The following is a 27,188-nucleotide window of genomic DNA, read 5'->3' as shown; positions in this document are numbered from 1 at the left end:
TCTACTTTATTACATGGAAGACATCCCTTTTTATTTGAAGACCTACCAAAATAATGCTGACATATGCAAAAACAGACTAACAAAAAAGAAGCATTTGATTTTTTGTTTGTTTGTATTTAAGAACATTTTCCCCTCTCTCCTCCCAAAGGAAGGAAAAGTTTCTTTTTAATATAACACAAATCTCCTGTGAAGGAATATTCTTAACAAATCATTTATGTTTTTTAAGTTGAAATGCCTGAGCAACTTCTAATACGCTCTCAGTACAAATCTACCATTTTCCATTTTGTCTAACTTTTCTGTTCTATTCCTCTTGTTATCACAGTTAGCTACATAGAATGCCTTTTTGCTGAAGACAATTTAAAAGCCTAAGAAAAGCCTAAGAGACTAAGATATCCTTTTTTTTTTTTTAACAGAAATTCATAAGACACTATGAGCAATGAATACCATTACTCAAAACATTAATTTTCTCTTAGGTAAAGAACTAAAAATAACAGGCAATTCAGCAGTTGGATATACTTATTAGAATAATTTTAATGTCTTCCTTTCCACTTTTGACAGGAGCTGTTAACCACAGCCAGCAAAATTTAACTTCGATTAAGCTTATTCCAATTCTGATAGCTCAGTGCTTTTTTTAAAAAAGTATCCAAAGCGAAGTTTTATTTAAAGTGACTTATTTTTTCCCTGGCAGATAGTGAAGCTACGGGAACATCCTATTTCCTCAACTATAACACTTTTATAAGCTAAATGTTCATCACTATTACTACCATACTTCTTTAATCACACTAAAGAGGGTATTTTATTATAGTCCACACTTCGTTCACAATTTTCAGCATATGCCAGTTCATAAGAATAAAACTTCTCAATTTCCAATTTATGTGGTTATGTGAATGAGTTTCAAGAACTTGATTTTGTTTTAATGGACTTTATGAAGTTGACTGGAGTTTTCTCCATTCCTTTACTCTGATGAGACTTCAAACTCTTCGGTTATAAAGATCAATGGAACTACTTCAGAAAAATTTAGTTCATAGGAGACGTGACAGAAGTAACGGTAAAAGCAATTCCACATACGATAAGACAAGCAAATAACATGGCAAAGCTTAGACTGCTTTGGAAAGCAGAGATTTCTATTCATTCTGTCCAGATACACAGAGATCTAGAAGAGCTGAAGCCTCAAGCAGGAACCGGTACCTTAAAGGAGGCTGTAGCGAGGTGGGGGTGGTCTATTCTCCCACATGTCCAGTGACAGGACGAGGGGGAATGGGCTAAAGCTGTGCTAGGGAAGGTTTAGGTTGGATATTAGGAAGAACTTCTTTACGGAAAGGGTTGTTAGGCATTGGAATAGGCTGCCCAGGGAAGTGGTTGAATCACCATCCCTGGAGGTCTTTGAAATATGTTTAGATGTAGAGCTTAGTGATATGGTTTAGTGGAGGACTTGTTAGTGTTAGGTCGGAGGTTGGACTAGGTGATCTTGGAGGTCTCTTCCAACCTGGATGATTCTGTGGTATCTTGAGGTTCTGAATATAACTTTCAGTTCCTAAACAGCAAAGTCAACTATAAATCTTACCTAAACAATCCAAGTAATTGTAAAATAAAAACCTCTGCATGTTTAAAATAGTCAAAGCAAAAATAAAGACTTTCAGGGGAATTGACAAAAAGAAAGTTTGTGCATCTGTTTTTTCTCTCTCCCCCCCTTCTTCCCCCCCCCCTGTTTTTAAGATAACCTTGAAGTTGAAACTGATAACTACAAAATTTATATGCAAAGTGCTTGATCACAATTATTTGTAAGAATGTGTTCAGTCTCAAATTTTTCTCAAAAAAAGCCTGTTAAGTAGACCATATATCCAACATATCAGATGAACTGTTAATTAGCTTGGAAATTTGACCGTATGTTTAAGAGTGAAAACAAAATTGAAACAAAGGTGTATGAGAAGGATTTATTTTGTAAGAGTACTGTCAATTGTAATAACAATAGAGATCATTAAAGACAGTAATAGAAAGTAAATATGCTAGAAATGCAGATTACTTTACCATAGCCTACATCCGTTGAGATGCTTTTATGAGTACTTCCTAACTTAAGTGAAAAATAAGCAGTATTCATAGACTTCTTATGAGGGTGCAGCTTAATAAAGCAGCGATAGCAATCTAAGATTTACCTGGCATTAAACAGAGATCTTGCTACTCCCTCCTTTCCTAACTTGCTCTTATCCCCCTATCAACACTGATATTCATCTCTGATCCCATAGATTAAATTATTCGTTTTGTTTTGGGGCTAGTTTCCTGCCGGTTTAGCTGAAGCACCAAGCGATAAGACAAGGAGAAATGGCTTCACGTTGCACCAGGGGAGGTTTAAGTTCGGCATTAGGACAAATTTCTTTACTGAAAGTGTTGTGCAGCATTGGAATAGGCTGCCAGAGAAGTGTTTGAGCCACCATCCTTGGTGGCTTCAAGAAACATGTAGATTTAGAACTTCGTAGCATGGTTTAGTGGTGGACTTGTCAGTACTATGTTAAAGGTTGGACTAGATGATCTTAGAGGTCTTTTCCAGCCTGAATGATTCTATGAACTGGTCCACTGTGCTAGAGAAATGTCAATATTGTCCAAAGATGGGAGACAGGAATGCAGGTTTGTGGTTGGAAAAGAGGAAGTAAAACTACCCATTTTGACAGCAACTAGCCCCATTTCAGCTGGGTGATCTAAGCACACGGCAAACAAATCCATTTCAGTCCACCTAAATTTGATTTGGAATTACTCAAATATGCAGCTCCACTGTTAAGTTAAAAGAGCGGTAAAATGAAGGCAAGGTACATTAACCTCTTGAAACAGCAACTGGAATGTGGAAGAAGATGAATTCTACAGCATGTATCACTCAATTGAGTTCACACAGTTCAAAGCCCTTACTGGGAACCCAATATATCACTGAATTAAATACATATAGCAATATACTATCACACAACTACACCAAACTGTTACCTGTGCATGTGTGCTCGGCTGTTCATTATTAACACCTTCTCAAAGTTACTTGATTCCCAAGACATACCAGTAGCACGAATTGGGTTAGAAAAACTAGCTAAAATTCTATTAATTAAATAGATAAATCACCTCATTTTGACTGAAGTAGATTCAGAGAGAGGTTATGCAGATACACTCATGTATTTGGTACCAAATGTCACCACTTGGCTTGCAGTAGGTTGAACAACTAGGGAAAAATAGTAGTGAATAAACTCTGTTACTAGAAAGCCACACAAAGCGCATACCTGGCTAAAGCCCAGCTGTATTTATTAGTGCTTTTACTAGTACACCAGATGAAAACATAGTCCTTAACTGAAACAGTCATACAGCTCTAAGTCAGAACTAAATGCTCACTACAGGATTAGTCAAATTGGAAGTAAGGCATACACCAGCAAGTCAGGCTGAAAGATATAGATGATTTTTTCCAAGTAAATAATATCCATATATAAAAATGAAAGGATCAAAAGATTAAAGACAATTTTTAGTTCGTTGCCATCCATTAAAAATCATTGTGCATTCCACAAGTCCTTCCATTGTATTTGCCTTCCTTCATCTTCCCCTCATTCCCTGAGACTTTAAAAGTTAAGCATGAGATGTCCTCTTTAGTACTGTTCACATATTCCTTACGGTTCTGTTTACAATGCGACCAAATATAGTGCTTTATTAACTGACCCTAGACCCAGCAGTATATTATGGCACTGCTAGCTGACAAATAATTCAAACAATTCACGGCTAAGTTTTCACATGGATTCTCCTACTTGATTACAGTCAATAGGACATAAAATAATAAAATTTCTTTGCCAAATTAGGCCTGAAAAACTTTATTAATAAAGAAAATTGCTTAGACATTTGAGTATGGTTCATTTTTCTTGAGTGAGACATACATAAAAACAAACGAACAGCTGAAAAATACAATCTAGCCAATTGCTTCAAAAGAGTACTAAGGCCTTTTTAAAGCACTAAACACAGTAAACTTTAAGTTTGCATTTTTATCTCCTTTGATGCAATGCAATTTACCTGCAGAAAACTTGATTTTTTTTCATTACAACACCTCTGAAATATTAGGTGAACATATGAATGAAAAAAAGTCTGAATCACAGTAGAATATACATGTATTTGAAAGTGACTACAACTTCTTAGAATACACTGTTTCTTCACAAGGATCAATCCTGACAGCCTACAAATATTAGTCTAAAAACTGCAGTGACTCAAAAGTGGTGTAATTAGTACTCTCCAAACAAAAAGAATGCTTGAATTCCAACTGAGGACTCTGATAGGTGGTACAATATGAAATAAGGAAGAAATAAGACCTGTAAGAGGTCTCATGAAGCTCCTAAATTAAGCAGAACAAGCCAAACCATAAGAAAGAAACAGGATAAAATACGATTTAACTCCATAAAGGCTATTTATGGAGTTAGGAAAGACCCTGTTAGGACACAATTTCAGCACCTATCATGTCCAGCTGCCAGACAGTACACACAGAGGACTGATATAGAAGTATGACGACCTCAGCACCATGAACATGCACAACACATGCCTCTGCTTATTTGAGGAGCCTGCTCTCCTTTTCCATAGTACAAAGCAAGAAGGTGGCATCATCATCTAAAAACAAATTCAAACTCTGCTTACTTTACTCATCACAGTCCTCTATTTCTTCAGCTATTCTGCACCACTTCCAAAATACAGTCACTGGACAATATTGGCTTATCAACAGGATGAGAGTTGGGGAACATATTCCTAGAAGTTGAGGAAGTGAACAATGCTTATCTCACAGCAACCTGAGATAATGGTAAATAATTTCTGTGCTATGTTACAGTTTTATACATATATATAGGATGTATGCATATACTGAATGTTTTTTAATATGTGAAAGTACAGAAGAGAGAAGTGCTTCACCAAGAATTGACAGGTAAGTCAAAAGTTTTAGATCTCTGACCTGATTATGTATGTTGTAGATCTTTACTGAGGCAAACATACGATGTTTTCGGGACTTATGCAGAAGACAGAATTATAGAATCCCAGAATGGCTGAGGCTGGCATGGCCCTCTGGAGGCCAGCTGATCCCACCCCTGCCCAAGCAGGGACACCCAGAGAAGGCTGCCCAGGCCCACGTCCATGCAGCCTTTCAAGATCTCCAAGGAGAGACTCCACAAGAAAAATGCTGTCAGTATTTTCAAGACTGTGTGAGCTTTCTTCATTCTTGGCTGCCACCATCCCCCCATCCACTAAATCACACAGATAGCAATATTTCACTCAATTATCAAAGACTATTTCATAGAATATAGGTCATGTTTATGACAATTTCAGTCAATTTCATTTAATACAATGACTATAACTATAAAATGTCATAGAAATTGTCAAGAAGCAGCACTGTAATACATTTTTGTATGTGCAAACTATATTACTGGTGATTTGCATTAAGGATAGAAAATTTAATGTGATTAAATGGAACTTACGGCATTGAATTTTTACATGATAGAAGAGTGATTTAAATATTTTGAATAGTTTTTCATGAAAGTTTTACAATGAGGAAAAATGAGAAAATATTTTCTTAATACTTTCAACTTGCAAAAAAAGATGTTAAAATGTCAATTATGCTTCACATGTCAGTGCTTTTACGTAAATTTAGTTTAAGTCTCATAAATCATTTCAATCAAATGTGTAAATAAAAATATTTTAATACACTTGTTCAAAAAGGTATTTATTTGAACAAAAAAGCATTAAAACATCGGAACCTTGTTATTAAATTATCAGAAAAGTTCCAGTGTGTACAAAAATTGCAAATACACTCTTTTCATCTCTCAAACTGACGAAGCTCCTCATATTCCTGACAGCTCTGTGATGGTAAGTTTTCCAGTATTTCTTTCCTGGTAAACCTGAAGAGAGCAAGGATGATTCTGTCAGTCTTCAACCTCTCGGAGGGCCTATAAGAGGGATGGGGAAAGCATCCCATTACTTCAGTTATAGCTCTATAGTTCATAGAATAACTACAAATATGTATTTTCCACTTTATCACCTCAAAACCCAGTGCACGAGCCCTATTTGTAATTCTCCAGTGACAACTAAATTGATGGAATTAAATAAGAAAGGTGTTTAGATAGGAGAATTAATTATCTCAAATTACTTTAAATACTGCAGCAATCAAGGTTTCACCTCGGTCTTTTAAGAAAAACAATGCATGTTAAAATTTTACTTTCTAATCACCTAAGTAAAGGAAAAATCTTCTAATAGCTATCTGGAGTCACCAGGTTAATACCCTTTGTTTTCTGGTTTACCGCCTTGTTATTCAGAAATCCAGTTTTATTCTAAACAGATTTATTTACTACATAAATATTACAACTCTGGAAAAAAAATCTCTGGTAAAGTAACATCTTTTTTATACCCTATAAATAAACATTGAGGAATTACCTCAGATACAACCATGATGCAATGTTCTGAAACATTACTTCAATTATATTATGAAAATCAGGATTTTAGATACAGCATTCAACGAACTACGAAAAATCAGAATAAATGGTTTAAAATTTAATTATTTTCAGCAGCTATGCTGAAAAGGAAGGAAAGAAAGTAATGATCAATACAAATTCTCATTTTAAGGGCAGAATCATCACAGAATCATCATAGAATGGCTCGGTTTGTAAGGGACCTCGATGATCATCTAACTACAACCCCTCTGCCCTTAGCAGGGATGCCACCCACTAGGATCACGTTGGCCAAGGCCTCCTCCAGCCTGGCAAGGAAGGAAATGTGACAAGGAAGACACGAAAGACTTTCTGTGACATATGAGAGGGAATGTAAAGAAAAGTAAAGGAGTCCCAATGAACCTTTATGTTCTCACAGTAACATTGCTCTGGAACTAAATCCCTTTTCAAATCCATTAGGATTTATGGAGTAATTATTTCAGGCTAATGTCATGGCAGTATTAATTTAAAAAAAAAAAAACAACACTGGGCAACAAAACTGCATTTAATGCCTTTTACAAAAGTATTTAAGATTACAAGAAAAATACTTACAAGAGTAAGACCCCCTATTTCCAAAGTTTTCGGTTCATGAGTTCTTGTGAGCATCCTCAAATTCTCTCAAGCTCCTCTACTGCAAGAAGATTGTAGGCAAGATCTCTATCACCACTCCAGTCTTCAGCAGCCTGATTTTTCTTGACTTTCTTTATCCAACATAAAATGATAAAGTGCTATAATAGCGTTCAATTTTCTATTTTCTGCCCTTGACTTGCTACTAACTCCTAATTCCCTCTTGATTCAACACTGCTAGAGGTCGCAAAGTGATCTCACACAGCCATCCCATTTAGCAGTGCCCTCACATAAATCCTTATTATGATGGTGATTTTCCCGAGCTTTTGTCTCTGTGGATGGTAAGTAAATCCATGTCCTCTGTGTGGTTATAGATACAGACACAAGTAGTGAACTACTGAAATGCAAATGTACTACAGAAACATTAGATGCAGTAAAAATGTAGCTGACTCCATGAGCAAGAAATCACAAGCAGCTGTGCAGCGCAATATTTAGGAACAATTTAGATCCTGTAGATCACCACAAACTCCAAGCAACAAGAAGGTGTATAAAGAGAGCAACAGATTGTGGCTTGAAATAGGACTTCCAATCCAGCATAAAATTTCCTCGTCTACCTTACATCAGTAACCAGCCATTAGTCTCATAGCATATCTTATCTCATTAACAAAAATGCTTCTGAAATTGTATCCACATGGATGAGATTCATTTTGATATAAACCTGTATGTTACAACGACACAGAGCTTCCAGGAAAACTGCCCTAAAAGTAATTAGCATTTGTTCTAAAAACGCAGGTTATAATGGTGGTGTGTCATGTAAGAGGTTAGGAGTGATAACATAATGTTAAAAATTCCAAGAAGTTGCTTATTATGGCAGAATAAGTTAAAAAATCTCTAACATTTTTCAATGGAAAAAAATAAATGAAATCAGCATACGCAATTACCTGGCATTTAAAAAAAAAAAAACAAGCAAAAAATATGTTTTAAATGCCTTCTTCTCCTAATTTATACCAGAAATGCTAGTCTAACTCTACTATATTTGTGCCTATCTTGGCTGGGTTTGACAACCAAGTTTTATCTTGCTGAAAATGTTACAGTACTCTGCCTTTACTAATTCTGGGGAACTTGTAAGATATTACCAAATTGCTCTTTCGTCACACTTATGCTGCTGGACAGGTTGAAAGAAAACTCTCAGCATTCAAAATATTCAATTTCTACATTCAGTTACTCGACCTATTCTAAATGCGTGAAGCCACATACTAAAATTAGGTACTTCAAGCCGTAATAAACCATCAAAACATCTATGACTTTGATCCTTATAATAAAAAATATCCATGAATCTGATTTTTGGCATTCAGATTTGAATGAAAAGAAATGTCGCTACGCAAATAAGTTATCACTTCCACACATGTCACTTCAATCTTCAAAAGTTTTTCAGTGACATTTTTCAATGGGGTTTTGAATGTCTGTATCAGAGCAGAGAGATTCCCATCACTAGAATAAATATGTCACAGTTGTTATGTGAGATGAAGGATTAAGGTCTCTCATACTTGCCATAAAGACAAAATAAATAGGACTTTCCTCTCAATAAAATAACTGTCTAAACCACAAATAACTGTGTGTAAGCACCATCAGGATATACTGTGAAATGACCTAATCAGCACAGATTTATTATTAATGGCATTATTAATAATAATAATCTATTATTAATCTTTAGTAAACCTTACAACCTCTTTTTTTTGTTACAGGAAGAGCTCAAAGTAAAAAGTTTTTATCACTTTCAACAAGATCAATCAAGACCCAAGTAATTCAGAACTGCTACACAAAGGTTTCATTTAAACTGAGAAAAAATCAAAAATCAATAGTCAAAGGAAAGCAACAAATAAAGCAATATAAGGTTCCAACATACCAACATTCACTTTAAAATCAGAGCAAGAAATACGAACTTGAGTAAAAAAAAAAATCTAAGGGAAAACAGGTTATTAATAGAACAAATATTAAATACACTAATAGATTAACCACTTTGCCAGGAAACCTGCAATACTGCATTTATTTTTATCTAAATTATTTAAGCACAATTCATACAAACTATTCATATAGTTTTGAATACTTCTATAATTTTACCACGAACCTCAAGATTTTTGAAGTACCTCAGAAATGTTATGTCCCCATTTCAGGTTTAAAATAAAATACACTCTTCATTTTAACTTGAATGTATAACTCAGTGCAACTTGACTACATTAGAAAGACTCAAATCAAAACACTATTTAAAGACAAATCTTGGAATGTTTCTGTACATCACTGCTGAAATAACCACTGTTAGCACTTAGCCAGGACCACTACTATATTCAAGAAAATATGTTCATTTCAGTAATGTTCTCACTAGATAGATATTAGCTTTTAAATTTACTTTGAGAATACAGCTTTTTGAGATTTACACCTTTTCAATGGCATACATCTTTTACGGTTGTTAGTCTTCAAGTTTTGTCTTTCTTCAGTGGAAATTTACTGGAATTGCTCTGCTCTCTGATATGAAAATACTGACAAGCTGGCAAGTACATTAACAATCACCAGGGTCTCCAAATGTAAGATGGTGGTAAAGACAAACTTATTTACCATATTAATTAAATGGTCTATTTAACATGGAATATCAATTCTCTAATCACATCTCATTTGAGCTTCTTATTTCAATTAACAACCCTAAAGTCTACTAGAGATCCTACTGTTCTAGGATCATTAAGAACATTTTCATTATCTGTCAAATGAGGGAGGAAAAGGCAGAAACTGCAAGTACTCTCAGGAGTAGGTTCCTACCCTACTTAAGAGACGATTAGGGAGTAAACAGCAGTAGTTCTCATTAGTTGCTTAGCAATGAAATGTCCCCCTATGAAACAAGAAATGAACAAAGCAAGAGGTGTTGCCATGTAAACGATGGATAATCTTTCATCCACTCAAGGATAATCTGTCCTTCATTAAATCTAATCAGTCTGGATTAAGACACCAATGGGTACCTTGCATAGAGAAGGTAGGAAATGAAGAATCACCTATACAGAGACTCACTGAAGTAGCGAGATAACATGTTGCTCAAGATTACATATAAGCATTGTTTTCATTGTATGTGTGTATGACAAACAGAAATGCAAGGAAATAGTTTTAATTCAAACTATTGTCATTTTTACTATTCATTTTTACTATACCTTTTACATCCACAGTTATAATTGTTAATGAATTGTTGTTAAACATCAATTGAATTACTGCTAATGATTAGCCATACTCTTAATGTTCATAAAAATTTAAATACTAACCTATAAATGCAAAACATCAATAACGTTCTAGTAAGAGATGAGCATTTAACCAGTTTTCTAAATAGAAAAGTTTGCAAGAAGTATAATCACATGTATGGCCACTAACTCAGCAGAAATACATCAATGTATGCTACTACTGGTATTAGAGCCCCAGAAGTTTGATTACTGCTGCATTAATTTTCAGTCCCCAGTTCCAGCTTGCCATTCTTTCAGCCAAGGATCCACTTTATTAGGTTCCTCTTACCTTCATTTTTCTGCCACTTGGTAAAAGGTTTCCTTGTTTCATGGTTGTTTGTTTCTTTTTTTTTTTGCTTGGCTGGTATGTTTTTTGGTGTTGTTGTTGTTTTGGTGGTAGTGATTTTTTTTTCCCACTATTTCATATACAATTTAAATTTTTCACAAAAACTTGTGAATTAGAGGAAAGAAATTAAATGAAAAAGAAAGGATCAGGAGTGACGAATGAGGCACTTCTCAACTACATCTGCAGTTAAGAAATAAAGATGAAAGCAAATGCTGGATTGCCCTTCTTTTGCCAGCTTCCATATCTGACAAACACAACTCTGCCTGCAACTTCTACAGATGGTTTTTGATTGGTTGGTTGGTTGGGTAGGTTTTTTTGTGGGCGGTTTTTTGGACATATATCTGAAAAGTACCTAAACTCTACTGACTATTTACACAAAATCTGATTGCTTGTCAGTGTATATTCAAGAAAACCATACAGATTTATAATTACAAATATTTATAATAATAGAATCCATGTCTCTAATTATGCTTTGATTAGCTAATCCAAATTGATATTCATATTAAAACAAATGTGCTGTCCTAAAACCAGTACCAATTCATAATTCAGTATTATGATAAATCTTACCTATATATTCACAAACGAAGACTACAAAAAAAGGAGTTACAAGATCATTTATGCCCTGAACATATCCACTGGCTGGATGACGTATAGCCCAGATAAACAAAATTCTTTCAAAGATCTGAAAAAGAATTAAAGAAAGTATCAGATAATTTATCAAGTGGTGAGCACATTTTAAACAACATACTGGAAAAGTATGCAAGGACAGATTTGATATCACAGAGTTACAAGTATAAAAATACACTTATAAAAGAATACATGAATGATTGTATTCATAATTAACTGCCAATGTTAATTAAGTTTCTCAGTTATTTAAAAGAAAACATTTTCAGGGTATTAGCACATGTTAAAACCAGCCTTGCATATAATTCAGTTACAGTAGTTACAACAGAGCAGCACTTATTCACTGGAGCTTTTCAAATAATATAAAATTCCTTTCTTCATGATACAGAAATAATAAATCATTTTTCCATGACCATTCATCTCTTTGAGACCAATATTTTATCAATACAGTACCCCTTTTGTTGCTAGGTAACAGAAAGAAGTACTTTACACAATTAATTTTTTTTAATAACATGTCCAATAAAGACTCTGTAATAGTTAAGTTTGCCTAATATGGCAGCATAGAGCTTTAGAATTCAGAAGCAGGTATGCTGGTTAATAAAACATCTGAAAAATCGGGAATGTAGAAAGAAGGCAACCACCTCCCTTACCACATAGCCCCATCCACTAAGTTCTTCTAACTGTACATTGCTTAGGATCTGCAAAAGCTCCCAAGGCCACAACATGCACAGTCTGACTATGGGAAGGGCAACGTGAGAAGAATACGAAGCAGAAGAATCACAGAACTTATATCCAACATCAGTTAGGTCTGCGTCAGGTTGTATCTCCTCTTAACTGTTTGCTTCTGCAAGTGCTACGTTTCTTTGGAAAGCTGCAAATAAGCAGCACAGTGAAAGCTGCTGTGTGTTTTGCTCTGATTACTGGTACTCAATCAGGCATAATCTTCTGAGGCGAAAGAAAGTTTGCTCCTTCTCTGGAAGGTCTGCCAAAAAGCCAGAGTGCAGGTGGGCAGGGAAGCAGGGCAGATGGAGGAGAGCTCATCAAACAAAAGGACTGCATCACTTTTAAGAGCAGGCCTCAGTACTAATAAAAAGGGAAAGACTTTGTAAAGACCCCGAGGTAGAGTTTGCTGCAACCCCAGAAGTCAGCGAATGCTCAGGCTTCAAGACCACTCGCAAGAGACGTGCCCTGAACGGACACAACAGGAAGTTTAGTTTATGAAGCTTTTACTATTTCTGTTCCACCTCACTTCAAATTTTTGTTAGGTTAGCTCCAAATTTGTAATAGCAACTTTCCTTTTCCTCAGAACCTGATAACATACATAGTTTGCATTGCAAGCTGAGATGCCTATGGATTTCAAAGCATTTTTAAAATCCAGCTGTGAAAACTAAGGTATAGGGAAGGGTTATTAAATTTTTTTTTGAGCAGCAAATTATTAAGCAGCAAGGATTACTTAGTAATTGGCATACCAGATTTAATATCCCCAAATGCATCTAATCAGAAATTCAACAAATACACACTGAAATAGTGTTTTCAATTTCCTACTCATTTTCATGAAGTTTCATTTACTGCTTTGAATAGAAAAAAATGAGCACTGAATACCTGAAAGGCAGTCTGATTTAAGTTTCTATACAGCACTCATCACTGTGTTCAAATAGCACTCATTAAAAAGGTCACTTTCCCAAAAGGTTTCCTTCTTGATTTCCAAACCAGCAACAGAAACCGGAATAACTTCTAGTACGAACCACTACATCTCAAGAGTTGTCATTACCTATCAATTACTCTCCTTTGAATTTAACTCCCATTCATCACAACAGTAAGAACTATATTCATATACATAAAAGAAGAATTCATTAGTTTAAATTCAGATTTTGAATTTCTTATGTGTTTTGCCACCTCGGAGGAACTCCAAAACCCCCCAAAGTTTTAATCATGAAAGCTTCTTAGAATTTGCTTTTGTTTCTCTTTAACCAATAAAAGAGGTGGGGATGATTTTATAGAGTATTTTTCAATCTTGTTTCCTTGAAATTATTTCTCCCATACAATGCAAGCAAAGAAGGGAAAATGCACAGGCATATACTATTCTATTCAATCAAACTCGTTTAAAGAGAACACAGAAATTGAAAATAAAATTACACATTACTGCACTTTGACTAATCATATTGACTAAACCTACATTACAATCACTAATCTTTATTAAAATAAAGTATTTATAACATGAAAGTCCAACAAACTTGACTGAACTATATGTGGGAAGACCTCCAATACCTCTCTCCCCCTTTCAAGTGATGCTATTTATTCTCAGTCTTTTAGCTTCTCACTCCAACAATACCCTTCTCTTTCCAACTCCCACTATCCCCTCCCCAATCTACACAACTCCCATAAAAATAAATACTTAAAATTAATTTAAAATGAAGATCTAATAATGAGTTATTTCTACACAGCATCGAATTCAAAACAACTTTTCCTAAACTCAAGTATAAGATAATTTCTTAAGTGGAATACTCTTATGGTAAGAGCTTCCAGATCTTGAATGATTTTGACAAATGCAGAGAACCACAGGAACTATGCTCTGAATTAATTAAAAAAAATATTAACAACATATATAAAAGGCAAAAAAAGAGTAAAAAGCACAAAACAGAAGAAGAAACCAACAGACTCAAAGCAGAAGATTAATGTTTTTCCTGTTACTACTCATGCCTTCATTGTTATGTACTGTACTTATGCATTTTCATTTTTTGGACTTTATGTTAGTTCTCAAGCCAAAATAGCAATTGTTGTCAAATTACTTAATGTGATACGAGATTCATTAATAAAATGGGTTACCTAAAAACCACATTATTTAGATATAATTCTTACCTCTGTTACTTTGGGCTGAAGTCTTAAAACTTCAGGACTCATGCGTGGGATATCTATATGAATCTAATTGGACAGAAACAAGAATCATGTAAAAGGAGACAACAGCACACTTTTAAATAACAAAAAAGCTTTTTTAATAACAAAAAAAAAATCCTGTGGTTTTACACTGTTAGTTATACACTATCTCATTATTTTAGGAATAACGTGAATTTACTGTAGTTCAAAAAATAAAGGGCTAAAACTTTAAGTCATTATTATCTAATCTGTTAATCAGACAAAAAATCATAGAATTTCCTTTAATGCTTTAAGATCCTTACATCAGTTTTGATTGCTTGCAAATTATGGTCTTCTTGGCAATACTCTTTTCCTCAGTGTAACTACATCTAACAACATACATACATATGTAAAGCCATGTTCAACAGACATTGTGTATACTTCTTGCTACTAAAGATCAGGCTTGAAGCAGAAGAAAGATCGCCACTTTAGCCTTCCTTAGGAAAGAATATGTAGGATAGCTTAGTTTATATTTAGTGATACAAACTAATCATTTAAATACAAAACTTGAAGAACAGTTATCTGCTTCTCCAGGGAGGAAAGATATTTTGACACACCTATCATAATTACACACCACACAGTTTCAACTTCTTAAGCAGAAGTATGGAGCCAACAAGGAACAGTTAGGTATCCTCTGTACCATCCTCTCACTCATTTGAAGGAGGGTCTGAGGAGATGAATGCTTTGAAAACCCCACTACACTTGAATGTTGAAGCATGTCCGTGTGGTACAGCCATGCAGCATGGCATGACAAAAGCTGACATTAAAAGAAATCCACTATTTTAAGTGTCAAAATATTTCATATTTTGAAACAAATTAAATTGATTTTGCTTCTAAAACATAGGAAAGCTGACTATGAAGTAAGATTTAGTAGATACATAAAAGCAATAGCAAACTTCAAAAATAATCTCTTCAAGTTCTTTAACAGATCTCTTGTAGGTAGAAGTCACTTCAGTAGGTGTTCTACCTGTCTATAGGTATCTTGGTGACTCTCATCATTTCTGGAATCATAGTATTGCTCAACAAAAGCAAAATACTCTTTCCGTTTTCTTTGTAAAGTGCTTTCTCTTCGGTCCACATTCGCGGGAAGATAACCCTGAAAAAAAAAAAAGTTAAATGAAAAGGATATTACTCTTTGCTTCACAAAAAGCACAGTTAGCATTTGATAATATGCAACAGGAAAGCTAATGAACAAATGTAGTACAATGCAGTCCGATTTGAATCTGAATAATACCTTAGCAAATCAGTTTTCTAATCATTCTAACTGAATACAGAAGTTCAGAAACCAACACATTACTAAAGGCTGGCATTTTTTTTTAAGAACACATTTCAAGTTTTTCACTTTTAAAAAGCAATTTCTCATCAAGAATTCTAAGACGTTTGCCTTTCAAAGAGAAAAGGTCAAAACAAATAATTTCAGAAAAATGTAATGCTACATGAGTTCATTAATTTCTGCATTCCCACATGGCCCTTACTGGAGAAATTTTATTCAATTTTTAAACAAAACGTGTCTCAGTTGCTTTAAGGTAGGAATGATCTACATTTACAAATATACTTATGTTTAAGTTAGAGGTAACCTCATAACACAACAGAGTGTTTATTCTAAAGCCTTAAAATATTCTAGGTAGTTTATCTCATTCCTTTAGATCACAAAAAAAATAATTTCAAGTTTTCATTTTCTCAACAGGTTGTGGAAAGTTTTGGCACAAACAACAGTAACTGGGCTCTTAGATATAAAGACACGAGCTATACAGTTCTAGTTTTTTCCTAAAATCAATCTATAAATATTATTTTTCAAAAAGTATTGGCATGGTACTGAAGCAATGTCATATATATAGATTTTGCACTTAACGTATATCTGAGTTGTTCTTCATTGAACTCCTTTTCATATCTATCTGAAGATCCCATTCTTCCAAAAAAATCCATTCTTATTTCCTGTTCTGTCCAGTTTGATCCCTATTTCTGAGATCTCAGCCTACCTTTCATTTAAAAACAGCAGTCTCGGGTTAGCATTTCAGCATTTTAAGAAAGGAAATATTGATGTTATTAAATGTTCAGTTATTATATAAACAGAACATATTAGAAACACCATTATTAATGTACCTGGCTGCCTAAAAGTTTCCTGAATATTCAAAAATAGTTAATACTTTCTCATATGCAGCTTGATTTCAAACATAACATTACAAAAAAGAAAGGTAATTCATATTTTACATATGTCAGGCTTGAAAAAAAAATACTTCGTAGAAAAATTGTTCTAAACATAAATGGGATTAAGAGACCTAGCCATCCAAAAAAAAAGAAGATTCATATATCTTTCTTGACTATTCAAGTCAAATTACATTATTTCCTGCCAGTACTACAAAAATTATCCTTCCACATTTTCAGCTGTCATCGTACTAATGGTAATTAGTATAAGAGAGAAAGCGAATTTGTCAGCCATATGTTTGCTTAAAAATAAATAAATAAATCCTCATAACATCACGGAATTTGATACTAGAAGTGCAGCACAGAGTTGCACTTAAACAATGAGTCACAGCCAGTGCAAGTAACTAATAAGATGCTATGCATTTAACTACCAAAACAACTTTCTTATACAGTCCTTAACAAGCAAAAATGGGATAAATCTAACGTTCTAAAACTGTTGATTATACAACAGAACTAAACACCACGTTGGGAATAAATACACTGGTTGCATTACTCTCCTATGGCAATGAAACATCATATTGTAATTCTATGTTGTTTTGCTTAAAACAACAAAAGAAAAAAAATACACCATACTAGAACATCAATAGATTGATGTAAAGATGTCTGCATTAAAATAATTTTAAATGTTATGCTGTGCATTATAATTTCTTCTTCTTTTAAGAAAACAAGGGATTAAGTGCAAACGATATTACATTCCAGATAGTTTAACAGGTACTTACTTTGGCAAAACCGTTTCTTTTAAGATGTACTGTCTTACATCTGATTCTGGGTATTTCTAAATCGCATCAGCTTAACTTTTGCCTCAAGATTCAGTCTGACATTTAATATCCTGTCCCAGTGCTTTGTATTTAGTTAAATACTGAATTCTGCCTCCCATTTATTCTCAGTGGTTTGATTTTTTTTTTCCTGTAGGATATCTTAGCTCCATTAGAAAATAATTCATTTGTGAGATCAAATGTGATTGTTCCAAGGACACCAATATTTTCTCAGCAACAGACTTTTTGCCATTATTCAGTTTCAAAGACCGAAGCCATCTTTCAATTGGACGTGTCCCGTTTCCCATTCACTTTACAAATTAGGTTTTATTTTTAAAAGTTGGAAAGGATTGCAACATATCATCAGGGCATAAATTGGTAGAGAGTTTAATCTGTTTACTCATTAATTTCTCTCCAAGGTAACCATATATTTAGCTTTGGTATTTAAAAGAGAAGTGGGCCTGAATAGTTCTGCTTGCTGTTTAGGTACACAATGCCTGATTTTTTCCTATATTTTAGAAATAAAATCGTGTATGTTTACATACTGTTAGCAGTATACATAACAGCAATAGCCCCTCAGCATTATATTGATTTTCATATACTTTCCCTTTGAAAAACTGTTTTCATAAAATATTTTAACACTATTACCCTTCTGACTAAACAACACCTTAACTGAACAGTTTTCAAAACCACATTTTATAAATTTCAACTTCAATACTGATTTAACAAATATGAAAAATACTTTCTAACTCAGATACTACCAATCATCATCAGTCCCCCAAATAAATCATTTTTGGGGCTTTTGACGTAAAAATTCTGAGCAATTCCAAAACAAACAAAACCAGCCTTAATCAAGCTCTAAGTTATGCTTTGGCTTTTTTTTTTTTTTTTTTTTTTGACTTTCTGGTCTTTCTTTGATTTCTGCAACCAATCTTTAACCAAAGCAGTTCTGCTTTTGTGTATTCATTTCCCCAGCAGTTCCCAGTGCACCTTTCAACACAGAAGATGACCACATTACCCCTCTTACCTGGGACATAAGTAACATATATTTAAACAACTCATGACACTAAAAAAATAAATAATATTAGGAAAAGCATCACGGAGCTTATGACCACGAATATCCAAGGCACTTTTTCTTCCCTATTGCAGAAAAAATATGAAACAAGCTACTGCTTTAAAGCATAGAAAATTAATGATTACCTAATGACTAGTTGTTACATTTCCAAAATGCATTAATCAAGGACCACTTAGCAGATAAGACATCATGGTACGAATTACATAGGAAAAGCTGAGAACAATTCTGGAAGCATCTTGAAAATAAAATCCACTTAATTCTTAGAGTAAAGCAAAATAACCTGTGCAGTTTTACAGAGTTACAAGAAGACATCCAGAGATAAGAACTGAACTAGAGTGATCCTGAACTGAAGTAGTAAAGACAAAAGTACAAAGAAATTTGTACTTTTCACTTAGAAATTTATCTGCATTGGGAATCTCAGGAATACTAAACTAAATCAACTTATCGGATGAAGCTGAAGGTCACCAGAAGCCTATGCTCTCACTTGAAAGCGAGAACATGACTGTAGTTAGCTTTTGCGTAATTTATTCTCTAAGCCCTCAATCAGAATTAAACCTATTCTTATGCTTCACTTTATTGGGTTTTAAAGTCCATTTTGAGTTAGCCATAAATTTTTGACTATTTCAACACAGGCATCCTAAACTTAAAAAAAAAAAAAAAATTTTGTCCAACCTTGGACAACTTTGGAAACGAAACTAAAATAAATTGTACACTGCATGTTTAATCTCAGTTACGACAGAATATTTGAATATTTGCCATTAAGAGGCTGTATCCACATTTAGCATAAGCTGCAAATTTAGTGGATCTCATCAGCAAGACAGACTCTTTCAGTCACTGGAAATCAAACTCAATGTGAAGTAAATACTTCACAGTCCCTGCTGAATTACTCTATAAAAAGCAAAGCTATTTAAGTCTACTCTCTGAAAAATTCAACAGTGCTAAACTGTTGTGTGTATAACTCAGAATTTTAAAGAGTTCTTAAATGCAAGAAGATTTGCTGATAAAGTATCTTCAGAGTCTCTGGAGAGTAGACAGCACAAGATTTTTGCTTCTTTTTAATAAAAACATTTTCAGAAGATCTTCTCTCAACCATGTACAAAGAACAGCTGAACTGCACAACCACCTGCCATGGCAAGGATTATAGCTAAAAAGATTGACGTGGAAAATACTACCAGGAATACACTGTATTTTTACAAAAATACCTTTTTTTTTTTTTAAATGCAGAGCAAACAATGAAATAACTAAACCCATTCTTGTGACACCAAACCCAACAAATCCCAGATTCCCATAAGCTCCTCTCTGAATCCTGCCTGAAGCACCCCGGTGTGCTGCTCCTCGGTATTTCAGCCAACCTGCTCCCAAGCTACTGCATGCCCAAACTCCACCTGCCACCAGACAAGGTTCAGGGCACTCAGCCAGCCAAAAACCCACCCTACAAATGAGTGATTAGCCTTTCATTCAGGTTAGCTCCCTGAACTGACCCACAAGCCTAAGACCAGGAGAGCCAATGTCATAAGGTAACTGATCACAGCAGTTCAGATTTCTTCATCTTAAACCGCTTCAGAAAAATACTCAAACACAAGCTCCCTTCATAGCTTTTCCGCAACACGGCATTAATGCTTTGTGTGAGCAGTCTCTAGTAGTTATTTTAACGTGAAGGCAGAAGGAAGCCTTTTGTAGGACACTGATAGGCTTTGTTTCCTCACTGCGTGCCTATTTTCAAGAAAACTGTAGGAATTCACTTGTCTTTGAATTCACCACTGTTCCATCAAAACTGGTTGAAGGAGGCAACTTAACACATAAGCCTTGCTTTCAGAGAAAGCCAGTCTGAAAATAAAGATACACAGCTGACATGATTTACTAGTGCTTCTCATTCCCCTCCTTTCAGTTTGACAAATTCCTCTTAAAATTGAGCAAAGAACAGAACATTTATTACAATTCAGCAACAAGACAGAACATTTTCAAGTATCACTGATGGATTACAAGTCAAGCAAAATTATTTGCAATTCTTGCAGAAAGCTATTACTTTTAAACACAAAGTGGAAAATAAGACTTACTGAAAGGAGCTTCCACGCAATAGGACGAATTCGTTTGGGAATTCCAGACCAACTCAATTTCCGTAATTCTTCTATTAGAAGAAAAGTATTTTGTGAGAACTAAGAAAATTATTAACAATATACAGAGATCTATTCAAATTATCACAATGTTGTTTAGATTAATTATCATGTCTTCCTATAAAGTCCAACAAAATCAAAACATACGGCAATTCTAAGGAGTTAATAAGACACTGGTTAATTACTTTCCATAGGGTTATCTATGACAACAGGCACTACGTGATGAGGTACCTCTCTGGATTATTTCCCAGAATTTGTTTAATATACATGCCTTATATTAATATGCAAGAGGTATTCAGCTTTACTGCATAATGTGCTTATATAGATCTCAAAAATGGGATTTGCAGTTACATAAGCAGAAAGATACTTTATTTTTGAATGTTGGAATTTATTTCAATGTTATATTTTCATTCTTGATGTTGTACTCCTCTCTACTGAAAGCTGCTCATCAGATAGTATACCCAACTAAACCAATCTGTGAGATTTCACACTTTTTTGTGTGTGTGAAATCTGTTTATCGTGGGGAAAAAGCTATAGAAAAATCTTTGAAAATGTAAAGACAAAAAGATGCCTGACATTTTCCCTAAGAAACATTATTTTTGTGAGGTATCTACTTAAGACAGTAGCTCTTCCTCTTCTTATTCAGAGAAGAAGATAAGGGTAAAAACTGCACAAGTTCAAATTATGAACCTGCTGAAAACCACAGAACAATAGAATTTTGCATTTTGATTTTTTATATACTTTCTATACACTTGAATTAATTATGTAGGTGAATATGGTACATTTTCCAAATTCTACGCTTCAAGTAAGCAAGCCTTTAAAAATATCCCGTCTACCTACCTACTGAAAAAGAAAAAAAGCACAGAACAGAGTAATTACAACAAGAATTTGTTGAGTGGATTCTATAGTTTTGTGTGAAATGAACTGATTTGTATCTTTCCTATAGAAGAAAAAAAATATAAGTCAGTCAAGGTGACACCTTGCCAATGCAAGAACACGTATATAAATCAAGGTTATTTACTACTGATACAAATTATATTTAGAGGTATATTGCTGCATAAATATACTCAAACAGCAGAAGAACTAATTATTTAGGAATATCATATTGAGCATCAAGATAAATTCATTCCTATACTATTCGGTTTCACAATGCTAAGCTATTGCACAAAGTCAGTATATCACCAAACAACATTTAAATACACCGAACCATTAAAGACAAAAAATCCAGCTTAATGCAGTTATTCTTGATGTCATAGTACCTCTGTCCAGCTTGGGCTAGTTTCTACTGGTAACTTACAAACACCATACTGCCAACAGGGCTTCTAAAAATGAAGTCTAGACAACAAATTCTGCAGGTTATTTTTTCCCCTTACATGAGCTTCATTATTTCTAGTTGTCTTCCAACACAGTAGCCCTGCTGTAACTCCTCACAAGAAAATTTTACCTTGAAGTGTTTGTTGAAGGAAAAAGCTGAGATCCTAAGCATCAATTCTAAGGTAACTTTGCAACACGGACGATTTCGCTGTCATGTCACTCTGTTTACCCAATGATTTTTGAAAAAAAAATCAAATTTGAATGCATTTATAAACATGATTATTCTTTGGTTATGTTTTCTTTTTAAAAGATTTGTCCCAACCTAGGAAAGAATTTTATCTCAAGAAGCAAGTAGACATCATATGAAATGTAGCAGTTTTCTCATTCCATAATACAAAACCTATTCGTTTTTAACTACCAGCTTGAGAGTTACTGAATAAAACTATTGTTTCTATTGCTTCTCTCTCTGCATTGCAAAAAAGCAAGAATATAGTAAGAACACAGTTCTTTTTGCCTTACTTGGGAAGTTGCTGTAGAAACATACTATTCTTCCAGGGCTTATTAAGATACATACGAAGGGTATACACTATATCAAAATCAGGAAAAGCAGAGTATATCAGTCTAAGCAAAACATAAGCAGAATCATCATATGCCTTCAAAAAAATTTATAAGCACACAGTACTTCTGAACATAAATATGCATGGGTGGAAGAAGCCCAAAAGCATACTTATACACAGAACTCCAAGTAATCTAGTGATATCCAAATAAACTCCTCCCTTGTTCTCCATTTAAAGGATTTTATTGGCACTGGAAGAATATGGGATGAGCAAAAAAGCAGTAACACTAAAAAAAATACGATACTACCAGAGTTTGGCGTGAAACGAAGTGTTAAAGCAACAATGAAAGCAGAACTTGTACAGACTATAAACACTGATAAAAAGACAGGGTGAAGTGTAAATTGAACTCTGTATCACAGGTTAGCACAGCAGCTATATCAGGAGCATGCTGTCACTGAAAACACAAGGGATTCAATGGGAAAGACATGTCATAAGCAAATGAATTTCTCTGATATTAAATAAGTGACTCATGAATTTCAATGATATTAAATTTCCTGTTAGTAATTAGAAGCACTCAGGATTGTCCATTCAAGATAAAAAATTAGGTCTGGGCAGAGATTTGTTAACCACAAAGGCAGACACTGGCTGACGATGCACTGAGGACAGAAATCAGAAAGCAGTTCTAAAGTCAAAGAATTATTGAACTATGTCATGAAAATTGGAAAAAAGCCACGGATGGATTCTGAAGAAAATCCAAGAATGCACAAGACAGAGAAGAAAAAGAAGCACGCAAACAGCTCTGCCATGACACACAGCGAGGCTGTGATACAGAACACAGCTGGGCAGGAACAAGCTTCATTAAGTATAGTTGCAAGGCAAAGCAGATGGACTACTGAAAGAAAAAATAAGACATCTGATTTATTTTTTTTTAACATCAGGAAAAGATAAATAACAGCCTGCCACTTTAAAGGAGAACAAAAGTCTGAGTACACTACCATTTGGAGGTGGCTTTTTGGGTTTTGAGGATTGGTTCTTTGTTGGCATTAGCTTTGAGGGATGAGTTTTTTAGGGAGAGAGGTTGGGAAGCAGAACAAAGGACAAACATACCTGAAGAGAGAAATTATTATTCTACGGTGGTATTAAGTGTTCACCTTCAGATGAGCTTGATCTTTGACCATAAAAAGAAGCCTATCCAAGAAGCCCAAGTTAAAACAAAGTCTCTGCATTCCAACGAACAGAAACAGCCAGCTTCATAACAGATGTCCGAGATGGAGAATAAGGTTGCAGTTCAAAGAAAAATTGTTAATTCCTATGCTACAGTTATAGGTCATATCAATTTCAGTAATTTTGCCTAAGCAAGCAGAAGACAGAACCATTAATCTGATTTACATGCAATTCTGATTTTCTAGCCTACAAAAGTAGGTAAAATACACTTATAATACTGCAAGCTCTCAATGAGTGTCCAAAGCAGGAGTTACCACTCCATCTAGTAATACTGACAGCGAATGACCAGAGGTGCCATAAAGCAGAAAGCTCAATACCCATCTTGCTCGGAAGTGGTGAGACCACAGGCTTGGAACTGGCACTAACATGGTGACACCAGGATTCTTCATCCACCCATCCAGGTGTGCCCCTGCCAGCCAAGGAACACCCCCAAAGTGCTCCTGACAGCCAGAGCAGCTCTGACTCACATGGCATTGTCTTAACAGGTTCGGTTTTTATTGTCAGACACCGGCTGCAATGATCAAGCAGGGGATGTCCAACAGGTAGCCCCGGAGAGCACCTGGTCATACAAGTGCATGTCTTACCTGTCTTCCTGTTACTTGCTCATTTTCATCATCCTTCTATTTGTCTTTCTCTACCGCAGTCTTCTCCTGAATTAGCTAACTGCTCCAATTACTTCATCCCCTAGTGGTCCTATTTTTGCTCCTCCAGACCCAGGTTTGGTATTTCTGCGATGGTTGCCCAGGCATTGCTGGTTTTCTAACACTGTACTTTCCAAAGCGACCCCAGTGCTCCCCTCCAGGTAATGGCACTGTTGGGACATTCCTCACCTAATTCCCCTTTTGCTACTTGCGAACTCCAGGCATCCCACACAGTGCTAACTCTGTAACTTCTGTCATTCTCTCGTGCTGTGGTTGTTACGTTCAGCAGTTTCTCACATCACGTCCAGCAGTCCTCCATGCCCCAGTGAATTAGCTCAATCTCAGACCAGGGCACAGTCAGCAGCTTGGGAACTGCAGGCAAGTATCCAACACATCTGAACCAAGTTTCTATTCTGCACACGATTCCAAGTAAATCCCTGAGCTACCAAGCACTAAATCATAAGTAACAATATCACTGCTTATTTCCTTCTGAAAGCCAAAAAGGCAGAAATCAATCAGAACAAGTAGAGGCAAGGTAGGCATATAAGAATATCAGAAATATGGTATTTTGTACAGTTTATGAATTAAAAGAGAAAATCTGCCTTCAGCTAAATGCAACACTAACAAATTATACACGCATTTCTTCTCCACCCCAGAACACGATAATAAGCTCCGGTTTTGGTTTCGTAACAACGAAGGCCCTAAGTCTTCAAAAGCAAGTGGTCTCCAGCTGTGCTCCACTAGTCCTCATGCAGTATTTATGAGTGCCTATGTTTCACCTGTTGTAATCTATTTGTATTATTGGTAGGTTGGCTGAAAGGAAACACATCTTACGCGTTAGTTTATGGCTTTTTCATACAATCATTTTGCTAAAGCTTCAAGTTTTGGCTACTGTTACCCAAACACCATTTACAAACAGTGTAATAAGTATAGCATCTGTGGTAAAGAGAAAATAAGTTGCAACTCAGAAACTGCTTTTATTATTTTTACACATCAGTTTTTCATTTTCACACTGTATTGCATTAAACTCTCTCTGATCTTTCACATTACTGTTTTTCCTCCTCCCTCAACTCTATCCAAGTAGGAACCTATGCACAAACACATGTACCAACCTCTCAACACAATCCAAGTAAAAAAAAATATACAATAATAACAATAAAAAAATACAAGCATAAAATAACAAAAGATGCAAATCTACTGTCAGAATCAGGTAACATGGAGCATATGATAAAATCAGTGACAAATCATCCAGGAGAAATACAACATACTGCTAGGTAACTAATTTCAGACCAAAGACTGGAACCATGCAAATGACTTTGAATATAACTTATTCAGGTAAAACTTTCTATTCTGTGATGCAGCTGAGCTTTCTTTCTATGTTCAGGACCAAGCCAGGACAGTTTTAACAAAAAGATTTTAAATTATAGCACCATTTCATATGAAGCACCTGCTTCTAGGAAAAAAACAAATAAATTTGTAGGACTCGCTGAACTAAGGGATCGTTCCTTAAAAACTAAAGACAAAAGAATAATGTTTTATTTTGGCAAGTTTAAGAGAAAATAGCTTTCATTCCTGACACTATTCTGTGATGAACATAGATTTTCTTTCATAAGGGAGAACTTAAATTGTCACATCATTTCAAACAATAACATACATGTGATACCGAGTTCAAAGAACTTGCTTTTTTCTACAAGTGGGAGTAAAAACATACACCAGAGGCTAAGCACCTCTGTTTTACAACGAAGCAGTTATTTAAAACAGGCCCTTAGACTGGTTGTCCACAGTACAGGAGTTCAGAGGGAAAAACTCCTCACATCCTTTCATGCTGAGGGTAAATAGAAGAACTGCTTAAGTTTCTCTGCCACAGCCCAGTTCTCTCTGGGTGCTCTTTTTACACCTGGGCTGTGTGCTGGGCCTCCAGAATATTTGACAATATATTTGAAAAAGGCATTAACTGTTAGCTTTTAAACATTTTGCAGGTTGTTTCTCTCAAACTTTTTTTTTTTTTTTTTTAACAGTTTCCATATGCCAGTAGGATTTATATTCTATTCTACTCTCCTTGGCTGAGAACTTCACCTTTTCGGAGGCTGTCTTCTTGCACTTAACCTCTTCTACTCTGTTGTCATGCCATAAAGGATCCTTCTGAACTTTCTGGTTTTGCTTCCCTAAGTGGCACGGTAATTGCTTTCAGTACCGAAGCTGTTAGACAGATGCCTGCACGACTGAGAGCTAAGTCAGTTCCACCACATACCATTACCCCCAGTACGATTATTCTGCTTTTGCACAAACATCGCCTGCTGTCCTGTATCGCCGTCCTCCAACACTGCCGAATCTCAGACTATTCCACCACTGTACAAAACGCTGGTTGTAACTTTTCACTACGTTGAGCTCAACAAGCGTTTTGCCACCGTGAGATAGCGCACATTACAACTGAAAGAGGTTATGCAAGAATTCTTATCGGGTGTAGCAGCGAGCTTTCACGGGTATCACCCAAAAAGCATACAGTCCGACCCTCGTGCACCACAGTTGTTAAAGCATCGATTCACATCGTGCTTTCCTCTGATGGTTCAACACCACCAAAGCAGGAGCAAAAGAAGAATAACCCTGCCCTTCCCAACAAGGATCAGAAAAGCAGAAAAGCTGGTCGTAGAACAGTCAGTCTTAACACTACTGCAGCATACAATAAAAATGCTTCTGAGGACAAGAGAGGTAGAACAAAGTGAAGCATATACACAGCATACCTTTATAGACGCAAGAGAAAAATTGTCCGTGAAGCTAGACTAACAAGACTGTTAAAATACATTAAATATGTGCACATTTTGAAATATGTGCATAACTGTTTTTAGGATGCACTTTATCCTTACAAGTTACCCATCGGATCACTTTGTAATTTCAAATGATGACATGTCATTGAAATATGTGCGTTCAGTCTTAGCTGGATTTGGGACATATGAGACTCTATTAAAATGAGCTAGAGAGGAGAAGGGTGAAATCATTCCAACTTTCTTATCTCAAAATTAAAATTTAAGTCCTAGTCTGTAAGTCACCACAGTATCACAACTTTGGGATCCAATTTGCATTGACTTTTCGTTTAAACTCATAGTTCTTCCCTTTTCTTCCCACGTC

The 27,188-nt window shown here is 35.2% G+C and overlaps 1 protein-coding gene and 1 long non-coding RNA gene across 2 annotated transcripts in view; both read right to left on the bottom strand.

Annotated features, from left to right (window-relative positions):
- Positions 1–27,188, bottom strand: part of TBC1D22A (TBC1 domain family member 22A) — a 174,595-nt gene that overhangs the window by 123,536 nt on the left and 23,871 nt on the right. Inside the window, exons 5-8 of the mRNA XM_083794758.1 lie at positions 20,270–20,340; positions 15,145–15,273; positions 14,124–14,186; positions 11,208–11,322 (exon numbers count right to left, since the gene is read on the bottom strand). Coding sequence (XP_083650884.1) covers positions 11,208–11,322; positions 14,124–14,186; positions 15,145–15,273; positions 20,270–20,340 — 378 coding nt within the window. The remainder of the gene's footprint in view (positions 1–11,207; positions 11,323–14,123; positions 14,187–15,144; positions 15,274–20,269; positions 20,341–27,188) is intronic.
- Positions 3,815–11,201, bottom strand: LOC310879836. Its single transcript, XR_014571143.1, has 3 exons — positions 10,584–11,201; positions 7,023–7,101; positions 3,815–5,933 (listed from the first exon to the last, which is right to left on the bottom strand). It is a non-coding gene; the product is annotated as an uncharacterized lncRNA (long non-coding RNA).

The sequence above is a fragment of the Anser anser genome (assembly GCF_964211835.1).
Source record: "Anser anser genome assembly, chromosome: 1".
Taxonomy (NCBI): Eukaryota; Metazoa; Chordata; class Aves; order Anseriformes; family Anatidae; genus Anser; species Anser anser.
This window is presented reverse-complemented; position numbering and strand designations above follow the sequence as displayed.